At 35.9% G+C, this 27720-nt stretch overlaps 1 protein-coding gene across 8 annotated transcripts in view; it reads right to left on the minus strand.

Moving 5' to 3' along the window:
- Nucleotides 1–27720, minus strand: part of RABGAP1L (RAB GTPase activating protein 1 like) — a 797484-nt gene that overhangs the window by 586852 nt on the left and 182912 nt on the right. For all 8 annotated transcript variants that reach the window (XM_079939730.1, XM_079939723.1, XM_079939729.1 and 5 more), the window contains 5 exons: nt 26803–26995; nt 18754–18964; nt 15438–15612; nt 7339–7496; nt 5965–6075 (listed from right to left, as the gene is read on the minus strand). In XM_079939730.1, the coding sequence (XP_079795856.1) occupies nt 5965–6075; nt 7339–7496; nt 15438–15612; nt 18754–18964; nt 26803–26995 (848 nt within the window). The remainder of the gene's footprint in view (nt 1–5964; nt 6076–7338; nt 7497–15437; nt 15613–18753; nt 18965–26802; nt 26996–27720) is intronic.

A 27720-nucleotide genomic window follows, 5' to 3' on the forward strand; every position in this document is an offset into this window, starting at 1 on the left:
GGAAAAGCAACAAATAACATACAAGGGAATCCCCATAAGGTAAACAGCTGATCTTTCAGCAGAAGCTCTACAGTCCAGAAGGGAGGGGCAAGATATATTTAAAGTGATGAAAGGGAAAAACCTACAACCAAGATTACTCTACCCAGCAGGGATCTCATTCAGATTTGACAGAGAAATCAAAGGTTTGCATACAAGTAAAAGTTAAGAGAATTCAGCACCAGCAAACCAGCTTTACAACAAATGCTAAAGGAACTTCTCTAGACAGGAAACACAAGCGAAGGGAAAAACCTACAGAAATAAACCCAAAACAATTAAGAAAATGGTAATAGGAACATACATATCAATAATTACTTTAAATATAAATGGATTAAATGCTACAACCAAAAGACACAGACTGGCTGAATGGATACAAAAACAAGACCTATACATATGCTGTCTACAAGAGACCCACTTCAGACCTAGGGACACATACAGACTGAAAGTGAGGGGATGGAAAAAGATAGTCCATAAAAATGGAAATCAAAACAAATCTGGAGTAGCAATATTCATATCAAACAAAATAGTCTTTAAAATAAAGACTATTACAAGAGACAAAGAAGGACACAACATAACGATCAAGGGATCAATCGAAGAAGAAGATATAACAACTGTAAATATCTATGCACCCAACATAGGAGCACCTCAATACATAAGACAAATGCTATAAGAGGGGAAATCAACAGTAACACAATAATAGTAGGGGACTTTAACACCCCACTTACACCAATGGATAGATCACCCAAGCAGAAAATAAATAAGAAAACACAAGCTTTAAATGACATATTAGACCAGATAGACTTAATTGATATTTATAGGACATTCCATCCAAAAACAACAGAATAGGACTTCCCTGGTGGCACACTGGTTAAGAATCTACCTGCCAGTGCAGGAGACGTGGGTTCAAGCCCTGGTCTGGGAAGATCCCACATGCTGCGGAGCAACTAAACCCATACACTGCAACTACTGGGCCTGCATTCTACAGCCCACTTGCCACAACTACTGAAGCCTGCAAGCCTAGAGCCCGTGCTCAACAACAAGGAGAAGCCACCACAATGAGAAAACCATGTCCCACAAGGAAGAGTAGCCACTGCTCGCCACAACTACAAAAGCCCACGCACAGCAACAAAGACCCAATGCAGCCAAAAAATAAATTAATTAATTATTTTTTTTAAAAAAAGCAGAATACACTTTCTTCTCAAGTGCACATGTAACATTCTCCAGGACAGATAGCATCTTGGGTCACAAATCAAGCCTTGGTAAATTTAAGAAAACTGAAATCATATCAAGCATCTTTTCCAACCATAACTCTATGAGACTAGATATCAATTACAGGAAAAAAAGTGTAAAAAAATACAAACACATGGAGGTTAAACAATATGCTGTTAAACAACCAAGAGATCACTGAAGAAATCAAAGAGGAAATCAAAAAATACCTAGAAACAAATGACAATGAAAACACGATGACGCAAAACATATGGGATGCAGCAAAAGCAGTTTTAAGAGGGAAGTTTACAGCAATACAATCCTACCTCAAGAAACAAGAAACACCTCAAGTAAACAACCTAACCTTACACCTAAGCCAATTAGAGAAAGAAGAACAAAAAACCCCAAAGTTAGCAGAAGGAAAGAAATCATAAAGATCAGACCAGAAATAAATGAAAAAATAAATAACAGAAACAACAGCAAAGATCAATAAAACTAAAAGCTGGTTCTTTGAAAAAATAAACAAAATTGATAAACCATTAGCCAGACCCATCAGGAAAAAAAAAGACGACTCAAATCAACAGAATTAGAAATGAAAAAGAAGTAACAACTGACACCTCAGAAATACAAAGGATCATGACAGACTACTACAAGCTACTATATGCCAATAAAATGGACAACCTGGAAGAAATGGACAAATTCTTAGAAAAGCAAAACCTTCTGAGACTGAACCAGGAAGAAAAAGAAAATACAAACACACCAATCACAAGTACTGAAACTGAAACTGTAATTAAAAATCTTCCAACAAACAAAAGTCCAGGACCAGATTGCTTCACAGGCAAATTCTACCAAGCATTTAGAGAAGAGCTAACACCTATCCTTCTCAAACTCTTCCAAAATATAGCAGAGGGAGGAACACTCCCAAACTCATTCTATGAGGCCACCATCACCTTGATACCAAAACCAGACAAAGATGTCACAAAAAAAGAAAACTACAGGCCAATATCTATGATGAACATAGATGCAAAAATCCTCAACAAAATACTAGCAAACAGAATCCAACAGCACATTAAAAGGATCATACACCATGATCAACTGGGGTTTATCCCAGGAATGCAAGGATGCTTCAATATACACAAATCAATCAATGTGATACACAATATTAACAAACTGAAGGGTAAAAACCATATGATAATCTCAATAGATGTAGAAAAAGCTTTCAACAAAATTCAACACACATTTATGATAAAAACTCTATAGAAAGTGGGCACAGAGGGAACCTACATGACATAATAAAAGCCATATATGACAAACCCACAGCGAACATCATTCTCAATGCTGAAAAACTGAAACCATTTCCTCTAAGATCAGGAACAAGACAAGGTTGTCCACTCTCACCACTATTATTCAAAATAGTTTTGGAAGTTTTAGCCACAGCAATCAGAGAAGAAAAAGAAATAAAAGGAATCCAAGTTAGAAAAGAAGAAATAAAACTCTCACTGTTTGCAGATGACATGATACTATACACAGAAAATCCTAAAGATGACACCAGAAAACTACCAGAGCTAATCAATGAATTTTGTAAAGTAGCAGGATATAAAATTAATGCTCAAAATTAAGGCTCCCAGACTTCAGACTATACTACACAGCTACAGTAATCAAGACAGTATGGTTCTGGCACAAAAACAGAAACACAGATCAATGGAACAGGATAGAAAGGCCAGAGATAAACCCATGCAACTCTGGTCACATTATCTTTGACAAAGGAGGCAAGAATATACAATGGAGAAAAGACAGCCTCTTCAATAAGTGGTGCCAGGAAAACTGGACAGCTACATGTAAAAGAATGAAATTAGAACACTCCCTAACACCATACACAAAAATAAACTCAAAATGGATTAGAGACCTAAATGTAAGACCAGATACTATATAACTCTTAGAGGAAAACATAGGAAGAACACTCTTTGACATAAATCATAGCAAGATCTTTTTTGATCCACCTCCTAGAGTAATAGAAATAAAAACAAAAATAAACAAATGGGACCTAATGAAACTTAAAAGCTTTTGCACAGCAAAGGAAACCATAAACAAGACGAAAAGACAACCCTCAGAATGGGAGAAAATATTTGCAAATGAAGCGGCTGACAAAGGATTAATCTCCAAAATCCACAAGCAGCTCATGCAGCTCAATTTCAAAAAAATAAACAACCCAATCCGAAAATGGACGGAAGACCTAAACAGACATTTCTCCAAAGAAGACTTACACATTGCCAACAAACACATGAAAAGATGCTCAACATCACTAATCATTAGAGAAATGCAAGTCAAAACCAAAATGAGGTATCACCTCACACTGGTCAGAATGGTCATCATCAAAAAATCTACAAACAATAAATGCTGGAGAGGGTATGGAGAAAAGAGAACCCTCCTACACTGTTGGTGGGAATGTAAATTGATATAGCCACTATGGAGAACAGCATGGAGTTTCCTTAAACTAAAACTAGAACTACTATATGACCCAGCAATCCCACTACTGGGCATATACCCTGAGAAAAGCATAATTCAAAAAGAGTCATGTACCACAATGTTCATTTCAGCACTATTTACAACAGCCAGGACATGGAAGCAACCTAAATGTCTATTGACAGATGAATGGATAAAGAAGATGTGGCACATATATACAATGGAATATTACTCAACCATTAAAAGGAATGAAATTGGGTCATTTGTAGAGATGTGGATGGACCTAGAGACTGTCATAAGAGTGAAGTAAGTCAGAAAAACAAATACCGTATAATAACGCATATATCTGGAATCTATGAAAATGGTACTGATGAACCTAGTGGCAGGACAGGAATAAAGATGCAGATGTATAGGACAGACTTGAGGACACAGCAGGGGAAGGGGAAGCTGGGACTAAGTGAGAGAGTAGCATTGACATATATACACTACCAAATGTAAAATGGATGGCTAGTGGGAAGCTGCTGCATAGCACAGGGAGATCAGCTCGACGCTTTGTGACAACCTAGAGGGGTGGGATAGGGAGGATGGGAGAGAGGCTCAAGAGGAAGGGGATATGGGGATGTATGTATGTGTGTGTGTGTGTGTGTGTGTGTGTGTGTGTGTATATATATATATATATATATATATATATAGCTGATTCACTTTGTTGTACAGCAGAAACTAACACAACATTATAAAGCAATTATACTCCAATAAAGATGCAAAAAATAAATAAAAATAAATATAGTATAAAAAATAAAAAAAGAAATAAGAAAAATAAAAAGAGGGAAAGGGATGTATTCTTGAAAAATGTCCATTTTGATGGGACTTCCTGGTGGCACAGTAGTTAAAGAATCTGCCTGCCAATGCAGGGGACACAGGTTTGATCTGTGGTCTGGGAAGACCCCACATGCTGTGGAGAAACTAAGCCCATGCACCACAACTACTAAGCCTGCACTCTAGAGCCCACAAGCCACAACTACTGAAGCCCGCGCACCTAGAGCCCGTGCTCCACAGCTAGAGAAGCCACCGCAATGAGAATCCTGCACACCACAACAGAGAGTAGTCCCTGCTCACCACAACTAGATAAAGCCCGCATGCAGCAATAAAGATCCAATGCAGCCAAAAATAATAGATAAATTTATTTTTTTAAAAAAAGTCCATGTTTTAAAAGAGAGAGAAAGACTGTGGAAATCTTTCCAAATTAAAGAAACCTAAAGGCATATGGCAGCTAAATGCAATATCTGACCTTAATGTAAATCCTAAATTGGATGGGGGGAAAGGATGGTATTGGGTTAACTGACAAAATTAGAGACAAATAGTAGGTTAGATAAAAAGTATTGTATGAAAGCTAAGTTTACTGAGGTTGATACAAATAATGTGGTTAAATAAGAGATATTCGTATCCCTATTTTTAGGAAATATACATTTCCTAAGGAAGTAGATAGGGATAAAACACCATGATGTATGTAACTTACTCTTAAATTGTTTAGAAAAACAATCACGTGTGCGCGCGTGTGTGCCGGGGTGGAGGGAGGGAGAGAAAGACTGAGACACAGAGAGAGAGAGAGAGATTGAGAAAGTGGGTGCAAAGCAAATGGGGTAAAATGTTATTAATAAGTGATTCTGAGTAAAGAGCATGCAGGTATTCTCTGTACTAGGTTTTTTTTTCTTTTTTTTTAAGTCTTCTGTAAGTTTGAAATTACCTCTAAATAAAAAGATTAAAATATTGCTATGTCTACTGCTAACAGAAAAATTAAAATATAGACATAAATATATAAACGCATGCAGACACACGTGTGTATATATGTGCATGTGTGTTTATATATTTTAAAGATGTATCTCTTAAAAATTCTGATATCTCAGTAACTTAATGGACTTTTTAATAATCAAAATGAATGAGAAGTTAAGGTATTTGTCCTATATGTAAATAAGGGAGAGACAGAAAAAGCCCAAATAGGGTAGAAGCAGTTATTACTGATAAAACAAAGCCATTTCATGTTTATTTCCCCCATCAATTGACATTTTCAATGAACCAGTTATATCTAACTTATTTAAGTGGGGAAAGCATTAGGTTTCTCATTCTCATTTTTAAATGGAGAAACTGAAGCATGGTGAAAAGCCACAGTAAGTAATACAGCTGAGATTCAATAGTATGTCCTTGAAACACAGTAACAATGTCAATACAAGTTTTGGTACCATTTAGGAGCAAGCTGCTTACCTTTCAATAGCTAATTCTTTGTTAGAAAGTTGCTGCACTGTAATCACAACCTTCTTCTCTATTCCTTGTTTTAATTTGAAATAAAATTTATCTCTATCCTTAGGCACAGGACTGAAATATGCAAAAAGAAGAGGAATTAACAATAATTAAAAACAATAAAAAAGATCTCTCTTTCAAGGTTAGAATAAGCCAACAAACTATTTAAGCAACAACACCCTTATTCTTAAGATATCCTAACTCTCATCCTGCCACAGAGTAACTACAAACTTTACAGTCAGCAAAACAGAGTTGTTATTAATTTTTAAACTGGGTTTACAAGAGCCTTATAATTTACCCCTAACGAGATTAAAAACAAAACTTTTTAAATGACATCATTTCAAATTTTAGTTTTTAAATTTTAACACATTTAGGAACATGGTTTATTTAATTACTTTTAAGACTGTCACATTTCTGGTTTAGCTGGTTGCATGAATGCCTTTAACACAGTGAAACCCAAGGCAAAAATTGAGAAGAGCTTACTTTTAAACATCTAGAGTTTGAGATGACTGTGACAAATCCAAGTAAATATAAATAAAAGATGAACAAAGAGGTACAGATCAGGGCAAGTTAAATTCTAGCCTAGGCCAGACTGACAATTCTCAAGAATTAGTTCATTAAAACAATAAGTGTCTAAAAGAAACAAAACAAAAACAGTTTAGTGTCTAAAATATAGGTTGCCTTATCTGAAAAGGAAAAATACCTTTAGCAACTTATTTGACCTAAGACTCAATTTCTGTATCTGTAAAAAACAGGTAAAATACCTACCTAACAATTATGGTTAGAAACAAAGGCAAAGTAAAGGCCCATAACTGATCATTAAAGAGTATAACTGTTTCCTATTATCTGCCTATTTTTGAACTAAGGAAGAACATTCCAAATACACAGCAGAAGGAAATGGTTAATTAAATGATGGTCAAACCATACAATATACTACTGGTAACCATTAAAATTGATTTTAAGAATATTTTAATTGAAAAATTCTTATATCATGAAGTTAAAAGAAAAAACTATATATATATATACAACTGTATAAAAATACACCCTAGAAATCAAATATTAAAAGTGATTGTGGCTGACAAAACCATAGCTTTTTATTCTAATTTTATTATTTTACTAAATTTTCTACAGTAAATATCAGTATTTTAAAATATTAAGAAAATAATTTACATAAAATATCTGAAAAGCGTGACAAAAGTGAACCATGCATTCACCAGTGAAATATTTCTTTATCATCCTAAAGCTTTATACCAACATTGCATATTCTGGAAACTTTAAATTAGCCAATATTATATTTCAGACACAATACCAATTTTTAATCTTTCCAAACAACCTCACCTAAAGTTTCCTTTTCCATCATCTTCTTTTACCTCCAAGGAGACACTGAACGTAAATACATCACTGTCAGGGGTAGGAATAACTGAGTCTTTAACGTCAGATACTTGTCTAGAAGACCGTTTGAAAGCTGTACAGAAACTATACAAAATTCTGCTTACCTAAAAGAATAAAAATGGAAACAATATTAGACAAAGATTTAACTGCATTTTGATAAAATGCTTTCCTAATTCTTGAATCCATAATTTCCCATGGTCACAATGCTCTTTAGCAGATAAAGTAGATATAGTATAAGCATATACACACACACACACAGAGTTTGTAATATACAGTGTGTATATATACATAGTATAAGCATATATACACACACACAGTTGACCCCTAAACAACATGGGTTTGAACTGCACGGGTCCCCTTATATGCAGATTTTTTCCAACAGTAAATACTACAGTAATATACAAGCCATGGTTGGTTGAAGTGGTAGATGCGGAAGAGTGGATAAGGAGGAACCGCTCATATGGAAGGCCAACTATAAATTATACATGAATTTTTGACTGCACAGAGGGTCAGCGCCGCTACGACATGCCACCCCCCAGCCCCAGCGCACTGTTCAAGGGTTAACTGTAGTTTGCTTCTTTCAATCTGGCATTTAAACACCAAAATAAAGACATTTAATTTAAAGTCACAAAAGAAGCTGTATGTATGTATAGATGTTTCTATGACCCCTAAGATACTATATTGCAATGAATGAAGCCTAAGATAATTACTAGAATGATACTGGCATCTAAACCTTCCCAATAAACACACACAAACAAGGTTTTAGCCCAAGGTGTCAATTTCTCTTTTCACTTCTCTCAGCTTCAGTGGGCTAGATCCTGAGGCATAGAATAAATACTGTTTTTTGCAAAAAGAAAACATGGTAGCATGATTTAAAGAGCTTCCAGTATTGTTACTCAATGTTGTTGTTGTATAAATATGTCGTAGAATGAATGAATCCTGAAATGTTCTTATCTAATTTATTAGTATTAAGTCACCCTGGTGACTTTATATACACACACATATACATAAATATGTGTATGTGTGTATATATATGGATGGCTTTTACTCCTCCCCTAAAGTGGAGGAGTACTCTACATCCCACACTCTTCCAGACGGTATTATCTTCCTTGGTTCCAAAAGAAGCATCATACCATCTCAAACTTGTCTGCTTCAAACACAAAAGAACTTCCAAATCTCTCAGGCCCCTCATGGGTTGAACAAATAAAAACAAGATGAAATAAGAAGGGTTTGAACAAAGTTCATATTTTCAAAATCTCACACTGGGAGGTACTAGTAAAGAAACTTCTCTGAATATTAAATCCTTCACTTTAGATAAAGTGAATTCAAATTATTCTTTGTATTAATCTAGGATTATAATATTTTATAATTTGCTTGAAATACGAGCACTCATTAACAGTAGAATTTCTTCAAGTATGGGGGTCTTTCCTCAATATTCTATTTTTATTATATTCATACATTCTACCTTTTCTCACACATACATACTCTATCTAACACATTCAAAGGTCCTCAAACTTCCAATGGCCACACTTACATCCAGTAATCAATGATTACCCTAAACTGCCTTTTCAGTGCCAAATCAATAGTTTTCTAAATTAACTGACTTACACAGGTTAACTGTATAAGAATGCTGCCTGCCAGCCTAAAGTTCAACTTCAATCAATAGCATCATATTTGTATCACTGCATTCGTAAAATTTTTTAATATGTTAAAGTTATCTCATTATAATTTTATATAAATGAGTAACAGCAAAGCAGCAAAGGATTCATATTAATAATAACTGTAGACCTCAGATCTTATACAATTAAGACAATTATAAGTTCACTCATTCATTCAACCAATACTTTTTGAGTGCCTTCTGTGTACTAAGTATTATTCTAGGAGAGAGGGATACAGCTGTGTACATGGAGCTTTCATTTCAGCACATGTAAGTTGAATGTGCTTGGGGTGAATGGGAGGAATCATTAGGTAAGGCAAAAACAGATATGTTCAGCCTCAACTGGACCCTTATTGGACTTAGCTCAATAATTTAAATGTTATAGAGGAAAACAGAATCAAAGAACATGCTAGAAATAAGTCACTGAAGATTATGCCTTCAAGGTAAAGTGTAAACAGGAACTTTAAACTATTTTCAGTACTTTGAGTACTGCCTACTTCCTAACTCCAAATAAAATGTGACGTCTCTTATTTACATTTTATGTGTATTTAAGAAAACATTTTTAAGCATATTTTTAAGAAAACATTATATGTGAAAACAGAATACCTGTACTTAGTTTTTGATACATTAGTAAAGTTAAACCCCAACCCTATTTATTATTTTTTCTTCTCTCCTATATTCTTCTATTTCATTTTCTTTGTATCAGAGCTGTCCACAAGCCTACACATCATGCCACACCAAAAAAAAAGTCAAAGAACTTGACGAATTCTAAAGTAGACGGGCAAGGCTCAGGAATGTCTTTTGAAAAAGGCTAAGCATATAGGGCTGAGCCAGAGTGGTAGAGAATGATGGGGGGGAAATCAGCCTACACCTTTCTCTCTTCTTGGAGGAAGGACACAACAGTACCTTAACAGCAATCAAACTGCATTTAATCCTGACCAGTCTTAGAAGTTGCTATTTCCAACAACAAGGTTAAAATCATTTGTGACTTCTAGAGTCTGTGAATAAGCTGGAATGATGATCCAAGAATTGGTAAGGTAGAGTAGCTTCAAAAATGATGATTATCAATGTCTATAGTTATTGGAACAAATTGGGTAACCAATTTCATCATGAAAAAATTTAAAACATAATACCATGGAAAACATTTCTATACACGTCACAATATTAAATACACACACAAACACACACGCACACACAATAATCTAGAACAGGCATTTTCTTTGCAGAAGTCAAAAGGTTTATTGACAAATAATACAGTACAATTTTTCCCCCGAGGCAGTACCTACCTACAGAAAGCATTAGTTAAACACAAAACTATCTCCTGGAGTTGTTGTTGTTTTTGAAGAGGTGGGCAGGAGGACACGTGTAGATATGTGGAAAGGAGACAAACCAAAATCTTAATTCTGATGGAATTCTGAGTAACTTTTATTTTCTTTTGTATTTCAGTATATTCCAAATTCTCAATTATTACACATTAACAGTCCAAGAAATGCTATTAAATGAAATGTTTACTTAAAATAAGTAATACAGGGGGACTTCCCTGGTGGTCCAGTGGTTAAGAATCCACCTTCCAATGCAGGGGACGCAGGTTTGACCCCTGGTCAGGGAACTAAGATCCCACATGCAGAGGGGCAACTAAGCCTGTGCACTCTAGAACCTGCACCACAACTAGACAGCCTGCATGCCGCAACTACTGAGCCTGCGTGTCGCAACTAGAGAGAAGCCCGCATGCCACAACAAACAGCCCGCACACCACAACAAAAGATCCCATGTGCCGCCTGTTGGTGGGAATGTAAATTGATACAGCCACTGTGGAGAACAGTATGGAGGTTCCTTAAAAAACTACAAATAGAACTACCATATGACCCAGCAATCCCACTACTGGGCATATACCCTGAGAAAACCATAATTCAAAAACAGTCATGTACCACAATGTTTATTGCAGCTCTAGTTACAATAGCCCGGAGATGGAAACAACCTAAGTGTCCATCATCGGATGAATGGATAAAGAAGATGTGGCACATATATACAATGGAATATTACTCAGCCATAAAAAGAAATGAAATTGAGCTATTTGTAATGAGGTGGATAGAACTAGAGTCTGTCATACAGAGCGAAGTAAGTCAGAAAGAGAAAGACAAATACCGTATGCTAACACATATATATGGAATTTAAGAAAAAAAAATGTCACGAAGAACCTAGGGGTAAGACAGGAATAAAGACACAGACCTACTAGAGAATGGACTTGAGGATATGGGGAGGGGGAAGGGTAAGCTGTGACAAAGCACGAGAGAGGCATGGACATATATACACTACCAAACGTAAGGTAGATAGCTAGTGGGAAGCAGCCGCATAGCACAGGGAGATCAGCTCAGTGCTTTGTGATCGCCTGGAGGGGTGGGATAGGGAGGGTGGGAGGGAGGCAGACGCAAGAGGGAAGAGATATGGGGACATATGTATATGTATAACTGATTCACTTTGTTATAAAGCAGAAACTAACACACCATTGTAAAGCAATTATACTCCAATAAAGATGTAAAAAAATAAAAAATAAAGTATCTGGGAAGTGACCCCCACGTTAAAAAAAAAAAAAAAAAGATCCCATGTGCCGCAACTAAGACCCGACCCAGCCAAATAAATAAATAAATATTAAAAAATAAATAAAAAATAAAATAACATAGCAAATTCTTCTAAGATAAAGCCTTTTCACTAATATTGGTGAAAAAGGAGCAACTCTTTTAAAAACATTTATCAAGAAAATGTTCACCCAAAAAAGTAAATGTAGAAAAGTTATCCTATAAAAGATACCCAGAAAAATATGTGTTAAAATTTTAAAAACAACTTGCTCAAATATATTACTAATTGAAAGGAGCTAAAACAAGAGGCAATCATACAAGAACTTTTTTAATTACAAAAATCAATTTATTTGAGAAAAACAATATAACTTCTAAATTAATTTCCAAAATAAGGCATTTTGCTAAAATACCATCTCAATAAATATATGTTTAGCAATAATATTTTCTCATACAAGGAATTAGGTTTTCTTTTATATAGTAGTGTACCAGCAACCCTAAGAAAAACCAATGCATTAAGAGTAAAGATGTTCCTAATGATACCCTTGGTATGATGAAATACCTCTGAATGCCTGTAACACCAGCTGATAAAAACCTGCTTCTAAAACACAACACTGAGAACTGATAATAATGGTAAGTATTGTCATAACATACAAACAAACAGCAAAATCTGTTTTGAAGAAAATGGTTACACTGAGTAGTAGAAATAAATTCTTAAAGAGAGTCAACTAATTATCTTTAAAAGCAGTTTTGTGTAATATATTCATAAAGATGCAACAAGAATAGATGCCTCTCTGGCTTTTTGCACTGTGCTTTCTGATACTCTGCTCTGTCTGTAATTCTTCAGCAGAACTCTAGCACATCATTCTCCCTGTACAAAGATCATCAGCATCAAGATACTTCTGGCTGGATTCCCCAACTCTTTTGCCATAGATAATTGAGATCCACTCCAGCAGAGTCCCACAGAAGAACAGCCAAGGCAATAAATCAAATGTGTCCTAACCCTTCTGTGGGAACCCCTAATCCTTGTGTCACAGGTCCAACAAAGCCATCACCCTCACTGGGCTTCCCCTCTACCACTGTTGGTGTCTGCTGCTTGTGGCATATTATGGTGAAATAAGAGCACATCAAAGTGATAACTGGTAGTGGCAGCCACGCTGCTACCCTCTCTTGAGAAGATGTCTTCTTGCCTTTAACTGACAAACTTCTTCAAATCTCATCCAGGGACTCTGCAAACAATGGAAAACAAATTAGTGCCACTGCTGTATGGTACATATTTAAGCAATAAGAATGTCAGTCATCTCTTCCTGAGCTATCTTTGCCAATTGTCTGTGTCCATTAAGAGGGACCCAAATACTAAGGACTAATGTTGTCCCTTCACCACATAACAAGAAACTTCCAGGAACCAGATAACTAGACAACCAGTAAATGCAACAAAAAGACAAGTAATTATTTTTTGAGGCGAGAGAGGAAGATGTCAGACATTCTATAAAAGGCATGAGTAAAACCCAAAGGTTGCTGGAATGCAAGCTATATGACCGAGAAATGCCTTTATAAAGCATAATTGAAAGGTAAAAATCTATATTTACTTTTTATAATAAAGCAACAGGAAAGCTGTGACTGAAAATTAAATGGGTCTTCAGAGTCATAAACTTCCTTAGGAAACCAGCTTCATCATCTGTTCTCTCAGCCTTTGGATAAGGAAAGGGTAACCATAAAATTTGTCAGCCAAACCAGAGCACTTTTGAGAATAAAATGAAGTGCTTTAATAATATACTTGGACAACAGGCATAAACTAGGACTGCTCCAGGCAAAGAGGAGCATAAGGTCACTAGTCTAAATAAATACCATCTATGTTATGGAAATGTCATGAGTATCAAGTAAATGCTTAGCGCAGTGCCAGGCATAAGCCCTATATTTATACCGGGTTGTTATAGAAATGATCTCTCATAATAAAGTTCAATGAAAACTGTCATTTATTTCTCCTTCAAACAATGAATTTTACCACCAATGTCCCAGAATGTAACACTTTGAAAAGTTTACTCAAAAAAAATAAATAATAAATGGATATCACTTTATCACAACCTACAATGTACCAAATATCCTCTCCAGAAATATAATTAATCCTATTTAATACTATATCCAAAATGGTCAGGCCAAGAATTCCCCCCCAGTTTTATCCACTGCTTACCCACTGTTAAAGCTCTCAAAAATGACAAATATCCCCCCCATAAACAAGTAGATGCTATAATCCAAAAAGAGAGTTTCATACCATCACAGTTATGAAAAATGCTTGCAACCAGGTGCCTTTCAATTTCCTTCTACAGCAGTGTTTCTGCCTCTCCAAGCAGCAGGTTCTCCAATTCTTCAAAGTTCTCTTTCTTACTGTTAAGCACCAGTTATCCAGAATCCACACAGGTATGCTAAATGACGGTTGCCAACATGAAATGCCAGGTCTCTACCATCTGCTTCCCCACCTCTGTAGTGGAGTTGTAAGGATCAGAAATAGACCCCCCAATTTACAAACACACACACATTCTTTCAACATATTTATATCCACTGCCTCCTACGTGCCAGGCATACTTGTACTCATTCACTCTACCTATCACACACTTGGCCAAGTAGTTAGTATAGGTATATGTATAGGTATTATGTATGTGTGTGTAGGTATATATACATACACACATTGGGATGAAATAGATTCAGAACTATATAAAAAACAAACAAAAAGAAACAAATTTGAACTTCTTACACAGGCATGGTTCTGACAGAGAACTTCTATGTCTGTACATGTTCATTTTAGTGTAAAAAAGTTAATCACCAGGGCATAATAACAACTGACATACCCCTCACGCTTCGTATCAGACACACAGAAATCTACATTTCTATGAGTTCCCATGTTGTGGCCAGAAATAAACTCTCAGAACTCCTGTTAATATAATGGTTTATTTATGTTTCATAGTAAAGAGAAAATAGAACAACTGCTACTTTCAGCATTTTCTGCTGACAATTTATATTTCCAAAAGCAAACACACCTGAGACCTTGCCCATCCAAATCCATTTAATAATGCCTTTGAAATAGTTGTATAAGTACTAAAGTTCTAAAAGTGCAAATTATTTTTAATTTGGGGAGAAATCAATAGATACAGAAAAGAAGGCAATTTCTCCATGTATGTAACAGCCATTTGATTCTGAGTCTAAGAATAAACTACCATTTAATAATTGGTAAGAGGAACTCACTGGCATCTTCAAAGGACTACAAGTTGACAACCCTGCTGTATGGGAGCATTTGTATTTATAATTAATACCAGTTCTATAGAGCAAAAGCCAGCCTCTGAATGAATGCACATAATAAATGATCACCAGTGAAAATCACAGACATCTATGAAACAATCTTACTGCAGTATCTAAGTGAAAGGCCCAGCAGAGAAACAGGTATTGTTACAGACATTTTTTAAAGTCACATAGACCAACCAACTTAGGCAAAACAATAAAAGGGGCAAAAACATTCTTCCTTTCTAAGTCTGAGCAATTACTACCATGGTGGGGTGGGAGGAAAGCTTATCAAGGGGGATTTTTCTGTTACATATGTTAAACTGAGAAAACCACTTTAGTGCACAGAGTTATCAGATTTAGCTTTCCATATGCGGCTCTATGCCATTATAAATATTAACTTTCTCTTCAGAAAGATACTCCAAATTCATGTAATATGGTATATGGTCATACATACTAAATTATATGACAGTGAAATTAGAGTTTGAAAATATTACCCTAATTCATCTCAATAGCGAATTGCTACAACATATTATACTTACTGCCTCTTTAATTTCACAGGAGAAAACATGTATCTGGAATTCTTCTGAGCCATGGGAACTCTCTGTAAATGCAAAGCAATTGCTCTCTACTGTCCCATCATGTCCACGTGCACAGAATAACACCTTATAAATTGGAAAAGATGCTATCTCCATGTTGTTGGATTGGTCTATGATTCTGCAGAACAATGATGAAAAATGAGATAAAATATTAACTATCAAAGAACAAAGGCAAACACTTTTACTATGCCAATAACATACAAAATAACTATCTTAAAATCACAAAAATAAACTGGTACTAATAAAGCAAGAAAACAGTTATCTTCATATTTTTGCTATACACACCCACAAACACACAAATTCTTCAACTTCTTTTGACAATTACTTCATTTTTGTGTCCTATGATCGAATTCATTTACTTTCAAAGCCAAGTATACACTGCCTGGTAAAATCGATGTCACGCATCCCTAAATGCTAGTCTTGTTCTGTTATGGCAAGAGGAATGCCAGTAAAAAATAGCACAGACCATCTCTGGAGAGTTCATTTCTATTTAAAGCAGCACCTGTAAGTTTATCCAAGTCCAGGTCATTCATCGTTCAACAAAGACTTCTCTTACCCTAAAAAAGGTCAGAGTGGTTCCAAAGATAAACTTAACAATGGAATTTAAGAGGTAAAAGGAGTTTGTGGGACTTAGGAGCAAATATTTCTCTGACTTTCCCTGTACAAATCCTAAGCCCTAGTTTGATCCAAAACCTCAAGACCACCTCAGGATCTCAAATTGTAGAACTGAGGGGGACCTACTAGGAATAGAGAGGCAAATCAAAACACTAAGTCTTTGTTAAGGTATGTTTGGCACTTTGAAACTCAATAAATACAAATATCAAAATGCCTTTTACTGTTAAGAGATATCATACAAACAATATACCTACAAAACGCTTTCCTGAAAAAGTCAAAGCATTTTTACCAAAACCTTGTAAATTTATATTGCTATTATTTTGGTGCTTAGAACTTTTCTCACATTCTAAACTTCAGAGAATGAGGCAAATCAGAAAGGGTTTGGAAAAGATTAAATCAGTCTTCAGAGAATAGTATAGGTTCAAGACACATTCAACCTAATTTCCCAGACCTGGTTCATTTATTTGTTCATTCAGCAAATGTTTACTAAAAACCTGCTATGGACCAATACTGCTCTAGACAGTACTATCAGACAGAAGCTGTAGCAGGAAAAAATACCAATAACCTGCCCCCATGGAACTTATATTCTAGTGAGGAAGACAGACAATAAACAAATAAGCAAATAAATATATAATATCAAGTCAAAGAAAAGTTCTATGAAGGAAAAAAGGCCCAGTAAAAAGAAAGAGGGACAGTTATGATATGATCAAAGGAGGATTCTTTTGACAATTTGGCAGTTTCTTACAAAACTAAATATACCCATACTATAGGATCTAGCAATTACACTCCTTGGTGTTTATTCAAATGAGTTAAAAACTTACATCTACACAAAACCCCGCACACAGATGTTTACAGAAGCTTTATTCATAATCGCCAAAACTTGGATGCAATCAGAATGTCCTTCCATAGGCAAATAGAAAAATAAACTGTGGTACACCCAGACAATAGCATATTATTCAGCACTAAAAAGAAATGAGCTATCAAGCCAGAAAAAGACGTGTAGGAACCTTAAATGCCTATTATTAAGTAAAAGAAGCCAATCTGAAAGGGCTACTTATTACATGATTCTAACTACATAATTTACTGGAAAAGGCAAAACTATGGAGACAGTAAAAAGATCAGTGGTTGCCAGCGGTTGCAGGGAGGGACAGATGATCAGGCAGAAGGCAGGAATTTTCAAACAGTGAAAGTACTCTGTATGATATTCTACTGGTGGATACATGTCATTATATATTTGTCCAAACCCATAGAATGTACAACACCAAGAGTGAACCCTAAGGTAAACTATGGACTTTGGAAAATTATGTCAATGTAGGTTCATCAACTGTAACAAATGTGGGTACTTCCCTGGTACTCCAGTGGTTAAGAATCCGCCTTCCAATGCAGGGGACATGGGTTCGATCCCTGGTCCAGAAACTAAGATCCCACATGCCGTGGGGCAACTAAGCCAGCGTGCCACAACTACAAAGCCCACATGTGCACTCTGGAGTCCGCGCACCACAACTACAGAGCCCACACGATCTGGAGTCCGTGCACCACAACTAGAGAGCCTGCGCACCGCAACAAAGAGCCCACGCGCCTCAACGAAAGATCCCATGTGCCGCAACTAAGATCCAACGCAGCCAAAAATAAATAAACAATTTTAAAATAAATTAAAAATTGTAACAAATGTACCATGTGGAAGAGGATGTTGATGGTGAGAGGTGTGTTTGGGGGAGGTGGAGGGATGCACATCTGGGATATGGGAAATCTCTGTACTTTGTGCTCAATTTTGCTGTGAACCTAAAAGTGATCTAAAAAATAAACCCTTTTAAGAAAAACAGGAAGGAAGAAAAAGAAGCCTTCTTTTGATAAAAAGGTTTCTTGAGGTGAAACCGGAGAGAAGTGAAAAAGCCACTGGAAAACCAAGGAAAGCTTGTTTAGGCAGAGTAAAAAGACTACACAAAAGCCCTGAGGTAGGAATCCTGACTGATAGGCCCTGAGGCAGGATTCATGACTGTGTTTGAGAAAGAGCAAAGAGGTTACTATGACTGGAATGTAGCAAATGAATGAAGTGAATGAATGAATGAAGTAAATGTAGTGAAAGAAGTGAGAGGGCGAAGGAGGGAGGGAAGAGAGGGGAGAAGGGCAGAAGATCAGGTCAAAGCAGATCATCAGGGCCAGACATGGTAAGAATTTCAAATATAATCACAAGTGTGATTGGAGGCTACTGGAGGGCTGAATGTAGGAAAATAACAGTTATCTGATTTACATTTAAAGAAATTCAAGGTTCAGATGACATTAAGTATTATTCCTAGTGAAGCATGTGAGAAAAAGCCATTTTGCTTCTTTCCAGTCTGATGTAAAGAGCTTGAAATCTAGGGATCACTCTAGTTTTCTGAACCACTGTTACATGACAAGGTGAAACACAAATCATAGGTATTTTGACAGTTATAGTTGCATTTATAGTATTCTAAGCAAATTTTACAAATGCCCCTTGCAAATAAGGAATACAGTCTAAACCTAAACATGTTTACTTTGCAGGGCTACAGAGTAAAAGTGAATTCAGAGTAAGTCCAAGGCCTCACTTATGATAAAATATCATCACCACTACCCAAAAAACCTTCACACATGTCTAAGGGGGTAATAAGGGATTAGAGCTTACCTCACAGAACCTTCCGGAACATTTGGCACATACAGAGTAACAGGAAAGGGGTGCTGACTGGAAGATTTCATAGTTGCCATTGCCCGTAAAGCCTCCACTTCATTACGTGGGGAAGAAACCTTCATACATCCTAAGTAGGTCAGTTTGTTAAATAAAACACTATCTTCTTCAGGTATTCCACTTGGAGAAGATGGTCTGGGTGTAGAAATTTCTGAAGAAAAAAAAAAAGAAACACTCAAAAGTTAATATAAAACTTCACAGTATAATTTCATCTATTGCCCAAAAACAAATGAAAAATTGCAAATAAAATTTAGGTCTCTCTGTGTTTTCATTTCTTTTAATGTTTATCCTACATCTTAACTTAGAGTTTTGGAACTGGCCATTTTGTACTTCAGATCTCTCAAAGTATTATCTATGACTTCTTCAGAGGAAAAGAAAAAAAAAATTCTAAGCTTTATATTTTAAAAAATCAAAAATACGGAGTTCAAATGATATAAAACAATAAGGAGAAAAGACTACACTAAAGCCAGTGTGAATTATCCTAAAACGAATGAGAATTAAACAAAACTAAAATCAGTTAAAAGTGTCTCTGGTAAAGATCCTGCATAGCACCAAATTTATTAATCAGCCTAAATTCCTCAGCAAAAGTCAACAATGTTAAAATGTTCAATCTCATACTAATACCAACGAAGTCAAGCTCCTTATTTTTCTCCTTCCTAGCTTGCTGGCTTCTATAAAATATGTAAGTATTTCAATGAAAAATTTTTCCTCAAAATAATTATTTTGATGAATTATCCTATGATTGCTTCCCCAAATTCTTTAAAAAAAAAAAAATCCACTTTAATTCTAAACACAGCATGCATGTAGCAAAGTCCCAGCTGTGGTTAGAGAGTATTTATCTGCATATATCAGGTAGTATAAAGCTTCCCCTCTGCCACTCTCCCCATCCCCACCTAAAAATCCACATTCAGCTAATCTCCAACTCTTCCCGCTACCCACATCCACGCTGTACAAAATTAAGCAGCCTGTCTCACCCAAACTAGATCCTTGTGACATGCTCTAACTCTCATTAACAGGATTACACTTACAGGATATTAATAAATAATTCACAAAAGCCATTCCCAACCTCCCCACTCCAGCTCCCAAATATTATTCTAAATCATGCACCCTTCACCACTTTTTTTCTATTGAAAAACTAAAGCTATTCAAATGAAGTACTTCATCTACCATGTTCTTCAATCACTGAAACATGTTTTTTCCACTTTTGAATCAGTTCAATGTATATATTTCAAAAGGGACATATAAAAAACTACAAATACATTTTAAGGCTGAATACAAACATGTTTAGAATATACATATATACATATATGCATTTTTGTTAATTTAGCAAGTACTTTTGCAAAAACAATTATTTGCAAGATCGTATGGTAAAACTGTGCTTTGGTGACTCAAGTAGTTCAAATTGTCTAACGTATGTGTAACTGGAATTCTACAAAAGAGGAAAAGGTGGGGAAAAAGCTTTCTGAAGAAATAAATGTTTTACAAAATCTGTGTAGCTCACAGATTCATGAAACTCTGTATACCCCAAATACAAAAACAATACATAAATTGATCCAAAAAAGACAGATGACAAAATTGTAGACAAGACCGTTAAAGTAACTATTATAACTATGATAGAGGAATTAAAGAAAAACACCTAACAAAAGGAGAAAAATGGAAGACAGAAAAAAGAACCAAAAGAAATTCTAGAGCTAAAAAAATGCAAGATCTGAAATGAAATATTCCCTGGGTGGATATAACAACTAATTCTAATTTGCATAAGAAAACAAGAATATTAAAGAAGATCCTTGGGATAAAGGAAAATGATACTAGAGGGAAACTGAAGAGAACCAAAAGTTATAAATATGAGGGAACGACTTTTTCCTTGTTGTTTAATTTCTTTAAAATACAGCAGACTGCTGGTCATCCCCATTTGGAAATCTTATTAATCATTATGTCCAAAATTGAATTCATTAGATGTACACTGAACTATCCATGCCTTAATAACTCTTGAATCCATCCCACTTTTCTTTGGCCCCATAGTCATTACCCAAATTACTACAGCAGTAACCTCCAGTCTTTCTTTCCTCCAATTTATTCTCCACACTGCAGCCACCAAGATCTTCCATAAAGATAAAAGAAAGAAGAACTTCCCTTCCTCCCTCCCTCCCTCTCTCCCTCCCTGTCTCTTTCTTTCATCTTTTTTTTGGCATTTTATTTTATTTAGTTATTTATTTTTATACATAAATAAATTAATTTTTTCACTGTGTTGGGTCTTCGTTGCTGCACGGAGGCTTTCTCTAGTTGCAGTGAGCGGGGGCTGCTCTTCGTTGTGGTGTACTGGCTTCTCATGGCGGTGGCTTCTCTTGTTGCAGAACACCGGCTCTAGACCTGCGGGATTCAGTAGTTGTGGCTCACAGGCTCAGTAGTTGTGGTTCACAGGCTCTAGAGCACAGGCTCAGTAGTTGTGGTGCATGGGCTTAGTCGCTCCGCGGCATGTGGGATCTTCCAGGACCAGGGCTCGAACCCGTGTCCCCTGCATTGGCAGGCGGATTCTTAACCACTGCGCCACCAGGGAAGCCCAGGATATTTTTTTTTTTTTTTAAAGCAAGTAACAACAGACAGATTGGAGAGAGGTCAAAACTTGAAGAACTACCAGTGTAGTACTGAATTCCTTTTTACATTTTTTCATCCTTTATATCCCACATTTGACCTATGGGCCGCCCAAGTTGCAGAACTGTGCAGTGAGCAACAAAACTGTGAGAGAAATCCTATTTTTCTGGCCAAAGGACAGAAAAAAAGAGTCCCTGTAAACCAGAGAACGTTTGGGGAATTATAACTTTTTTTTCTCTCCCTCTCTTTTTTCTCTCCCAGTTCTACCACAAGGCCAGCCCCAGTGTTGGAGCTGCACCACTATGTGGGAAGTGGGGCTGGGGGGAAAGGATGGCGTGCCGTAGCATATGCAACTCGAAGAAAAGGAACCTCTCAGTGGTTAGAACACCCAAACAAACGGGCTTGGCTCTTGTGGTTCAAAAAGGAAAAGGAAACCTCTGCTATTTTTTTTCTTTCTTTTCCCCCACCACTCTGTCCTGACGTGAGAAATCTGTCTTTCTACGCAAGAGAAGAAGGAAAATGGGCCCCAAGAAGCCAGAGAGTATGGGGGAAATTCTGAGGAGGAGAGTTGGAGAAGGTAATCCCCTAATTTTGTGTATGAACTAACACAAGTCTTGGGTTCACCACCATGCTATACATGTGTGGAACAGACCAAAGAAGCATAGCAAAGGTTTTGGAATTGATTGACTTTGGAACCAGAAAGCAAGATCGAACTTGCAGTCTGGATGTAACCAAGTGGACTGCCTGCTAAAATAAAACAAAATCAACATTCTTCAGAGGATTTTATCTGGAAACAGAATCTCAAAACGTAAGTTTCAGAAAGTCTGGAAAACAATTCAGTTACTCAACTAACAAAAAAAACAAAAAACAAAAATAGAAAAAGGTGACCAATTGTCAAGGGAAAAGCAATCAACAGATACCAATTCCAAAATGATGCAGTTGCTGGAATTATCAAAGACTTTAAAATTGGTATTATAACCATGCTCTATGACATAAAGGTGAACAAACCTGGAATGAGTGAAAATATTAAAATCCATGGCAGAGGAACAGAAAATGTAAAAAGGTGAATTTTAGACCAGAAAAATAGAATATCTAAAATTAAAAATTCACTGGATGGGCTCAAAAGAAAGGAGATAACAGAATAGTGAGCCAGTAAACTGGAATACAGATCAACAGAAATTTTCTAAACTAAAGAAAGGAGAAAAGAAAAAGATTGGAAAACAATGAAAAGAGCCTTAGGAATTGCAGGACAATATGAAAATATCTAATAGTTTTGTTGTCTGAGTCACGGGAAAAGAAAAAGACTATGCACAAAAAAATTTTCTAAAAAATGTCTGAGGGCTTCCCTGGTGGCGCAGTGGTTGAGAGTCCGCCTGCTGATGCAGGGGACACAGGTTCGTGCTCTGGTCTGGGAAGATCCCACATGCCGCAGAGCGGCTGGGCCCGTGAGCCATGGCCGCTGAGCCTGCGCGTCCAGAGCCTGTGCTCCGCAACGGGAGAGGCCACAAGTGAGAGGCCCACATACCGCAAAAAAAAAAAAAAAAAAAAAAAGTCTGAAAACTTCTTAAATTTCATAAAAGATATAAATTTACAGATTCAAGAATCTCAGTGAACACCAACAAAGATAAATTCAAAGAAAACCACACCCATATAACCAAACTGCTGGAAAACAAAAATATTGAAAAAAATATTGAAAGTAGACAAACAGCATGTTACAAATAAGGGAACAAATAAGTGATTCAAGTGACTGCAGATTTCTCATCAGAAATGATAGAGAAGACAGCAGGACAACATCTTTAGAGTATTCAAAGAACATTGCTCCATAGAAATCCAGGGGTTAGGTATGTCAATGGAGGTAAAGGGCCTACACCCTGCCCCATGCCCTTTGGGTTTTTTTTGGTTTTTTTTGGCCGAGCCACACGCTATGCAGGATCTTGGTTCCCTGACCAGGGATCAAACCGTGCCCCCTGCAGTGGAAGCACGGACTCTTAACCACTGGACCACCAGAGAAGTCCCCCCATGCCCATTTAAAGTAATATGTTATAATTACTGGGCTTTGACCTAAAACTGTATGTGATTTTATTCTGAGGTTCAAGATTTCCAAAACTATTGATGATGACAAACATTTTATTTGGTACTTACTTTGTGCCAGGCATTTTACAAAATACTTTATGTGGATGGTATCATTTGAACTTCTAAATCCCTATGAAACGGGTTCTATCTTATCTCTATTTTACAGATGAGATAACTGATCATTAGAGAAGTTGAATAACTTGTCCAAGCTGCAGGCAGAGCCTGGATTCAAATCTAGGTCTGAACTGCAGATATCATGTCTTAGCCTCTATGAAAGGTCTAGAACAGAATGAATTAAAATCAAAATGAAGTTTATTCTGCCCTTAATTATAGAGTACCAGCTCTTCAAGGGAAGGAACTGTTCTATCCTCTTTTTATTCCCAGCACTTATAACAAGTATCTAAAAGACTAGGCACTCAATATATGCCAAATGAATTAATCAGTAAATAAATGAAATTTTTTAGAGCTAGTGGTCCTATTAGCAACCAATTAATGGCAAACACACATCATCTCTGGGTACCACTTAGATCCTATCTCATCCACAACTAAATGTATCATAACTGCAGCTTTCATGTAGACAAAACTCATGACTAGTGGAAATCTGAAGTTAAGCAAACAAATAGCAAAATATTTTTAGCAAGGCAACACTTCTAGATCTCGTAAAATCACACATCAATGTAAGAAATTCATATCCTCCTAAATATAAATTCAGTCCTGTTCAAGTCATACTTTTGAATTCCATCATCCCTTCCTTAGCAGAAAGATGCAAAGAATAACAAAGAGCATGAGAGAGAAGACTCATCTATGTATCCACACAGTATTTTAGTACATTACAGTAAATTAGTAGATTCCCTGTAGAGGTGAATCCAAGTAGCCAGGACATAAAAACCAACAAGTTATCATGATGTTTAAACAAAAGTCCTTATCTATCTAAATTTATCACTGGCAAATTACATATCTTTAATATTCACTTTAGCCCATTTAAATCTAGATACTTTCCAGACAGTCCCTTACCTTTGAAGTTATGTGTCATTTTAATCGACCACAACAATTCTGTAAACAAAAACTGCAACTATGAAGAGGCAGCTGAAATGTCTTCTCATAGCTCTTTCAGGCTGCTATATAACAAAATACCACATGGGTGGCTTATAACAACAGACATTTATTTCTCACAGCTCTGAATGCTAGGAAGTCCAAGACTGAGGCTCTGGCAGATTTGGTGCCTCATGAGAGCTCACTTTCTAGAGAGCATCTTTTCACTGTGTCCTCACACTGCAGAAGGCACAAGCTAGCTCTCTGGAGTCTGTTTTAGAAGGACATAATCCCAATTATGAGGGCTTTGCCCTCATGACCTAATCACCTCCCAAAGGCCCGACGTCCTAATACCATCACTAGGATTTCAATATACTAATTTTGGGGAGAACACAAAACATATGTCTTTTCATTGAAAATGAAAAGAAACAATATATAACAAGAAAAGAATGCTTTTTAAAAACTTACTTGTAAAGCAAAGTGGAAATTTTTATCCACTGAGGGAAAGATACATTTTTTTAAAATGTATTTAATATAATGGGTGTTGAAAACACAAAAGTACATTATACATGGTCCCTATCAAATATGCTCAGAAATAAGAATATTATCTAGGCCATTGCAAAGGACAACTGATTCCAATAACCCATCAGAGCTTTCAATACATGAGAAGATAAAGGTATTTCTTCCTTTTGATTAATCTATTAACCAAAAAAATAACTATAGGAATGTTGATGTCAGTATGCTCTGGGTTTGGGGCGAATGCTAGGGATTTAAGAAATTCAAAAGATAAAGAAAAGCACAATGAAAAATATAATCTCTCATGTTCCCTCAATCAAGAACTAAAAAAATTAATATTTTGTAAGGCTTATTTCCAATCTTGTGTACACACACACACACACACACACACACATATAAAGTCCCCTTGAACTTAAATCTAGCCATGAATATGAATATACACTGAAACCTACAAGTCTTTATAATGAATCATTAAACTAGGGGCACTTTTGGGGACCCCCAACACATGGCAAATATCTTCTCTGAGCCTCATTTAGCCATATTTATTATGGTACTTTTCTCATTCAGATTTAAGCTTTTATGTATTAAAATGCAAGTAGCTTTTCCTTTATGATTTGGCTTTTCCTACCCTGACAATCACAAAAATATTCTCATTATTTTCTTCTTAAAGGTTCATTTTTCCCATTTAAATATTTGATTCACTAGGAATAAATTTGGGGTACAGTGTTTAAGGTAGGGCCACCGAGTTTCCACTGTGTAGCACTCTGGCCTATATCTACACCTACCCTACACGAACATTCAGAAATGGATCATGAGTGCCTTAAATCAGTCAGGATGATCTCATCTCCTCTGTCAGAATGACTTACTGAGGAGTTTGAATATAACCAAGGCCTACACCTATTGGCTCATATCATTCCCCTGACTACTAGAAAATGATTCAGTTGGTCCAATCAGAGTAAAACTCACAACTTTTGTTCGATGGGTAAAAGATCAGAGCCTTTCTCTCGGTCACCAGACATGAACAAATCACCTAGCCTTACTTACCAATTTCTGCAGCTACCTACTTTGTGACCACAAAGGTTGCCAGTTAAGGAGAAAGATGACATGGAGAAGATCAAAGCTGAGTAGTTTACAAAGAAATACTACCAGAGGCCAGATCAAACCACACCTCCAGTGTTTAAACCAGCTGAAGTAGGAGTTGGGTTGGGTTTGGTTTGGCTTTTCCTTCATCCAAAACCATTTTGACTTACAAACTGGTATTCCTACTATAAATCTTACTCATTCATGCACGTACATATTATTTATTACACTGTAATAAATACTTTTACAGTATTATTACACTGATGGAGTTGACATGTTATTTTACTTAGAATTTTCACAAATTGTAATTGAAATAACTGTAGTCAAACTGAGTAAGAAGTCACATTATATGGAAGAATGTGTCCATTACACTGTTCTTTGATACCCAAGAATTTATTCATTTGTTCAATAAGTATTTATTCATTTGTTCAATAAGTATTTATTGAGGGCCTACTATATGCCAAGTACTAGGGGTAAAATGAATGCCCAGACATAGAGCCAGTTCTCAAAGAACACTGAGACTGATTTTACAGGTGGAGATACAAACAGAAACATAAGAACCAATGTGGGAACTGAAAAGCTGCTGGCCTTGATCTTAGAAAATGAAGCTAATAAAATTTTCTAATATTCATCTTAAAATTTTCATTATCACTTTATCCCATTTCTATTATAGTTTCTAAGAGTTCAATACAGTACCTGTATTCGACGGATCCAAAATTAATTGAAGAGACGGCTTATTTATTTGGCTGGCCGAAACATCTCCAAATGAATGGTCTGAAATCTCACTGGAACTCGGACAACCAACAAGAAGGCTGCTTTGCCCTTTCTCAGAATCTCTCAAAATCTCTTCCATGGCTTTTTCCAGTTGTTCATCACCATCAGAAACTATCTACAGACAAAGCAAGACAATTCGTTTCAATCATAACATGGTTCTGGAACTTAATGAAAATATTTCATTTCTAGAAGAAATTTAAACAATCTAAATATTTAAATTTAAATATAGTTACTGAATACCAAGAATTTATACAGCTGTACCTAATTTCATTAGATATATATAAAATCCTGAGTTATAAACTCAACTAAATTAGAGGATTACTAGTACCAGAAAAGGATTCTTCAGAAACATACCATGCATTTTCCAACTATATCTGATCTAAGATCTTATTTACAGATATTTTCTTTTCTTATTTTTTTCTTTTTCTCTTTTAGAAACGTATTCTAAAAACTGGGTAATCCTAAATTTATGGATTTTTTTTTTAATTTATGTGTTTTAAAGAGGAAAATGGATACATTTAAATAGATGATATGTAGCACTGATATCATTTAAAAGGTCATATTTTTTGTTATCATAGCATAAACATATTTCTGACTCCTTTACAAATTTTGCTTGAGCTGTCAAGGAGTACTGCTAATTTCCTTACTCTTAAGTTGACTCATCTTCTTCTTAAAAGCAAGTGAGACACAAAGCCTAAGTAAATAAATGCCTTAAACACATTAATATGAAAATACAGAGTTAAATGAATTTAAAGAGCTGTTTATTTAAATACAGATATTTGAATAAATTTAAAGAAATCCATTGATTAATAAAATTATAAAAATATATATCCTCAACAT

The sequence above is a fragment of the Stenella coeruleoalba genome (assembly GCF_951394435.1).
Source record: "Stenella coeruleoalba genome assembly, chromosome: 1".
Classification (NCBI taxonomy): Eukaryota; Metazoa; Chordata; class Mammalia; order Artiodactyla; family Delphinidae; genus Stenella; species Stenella coeruleoalba.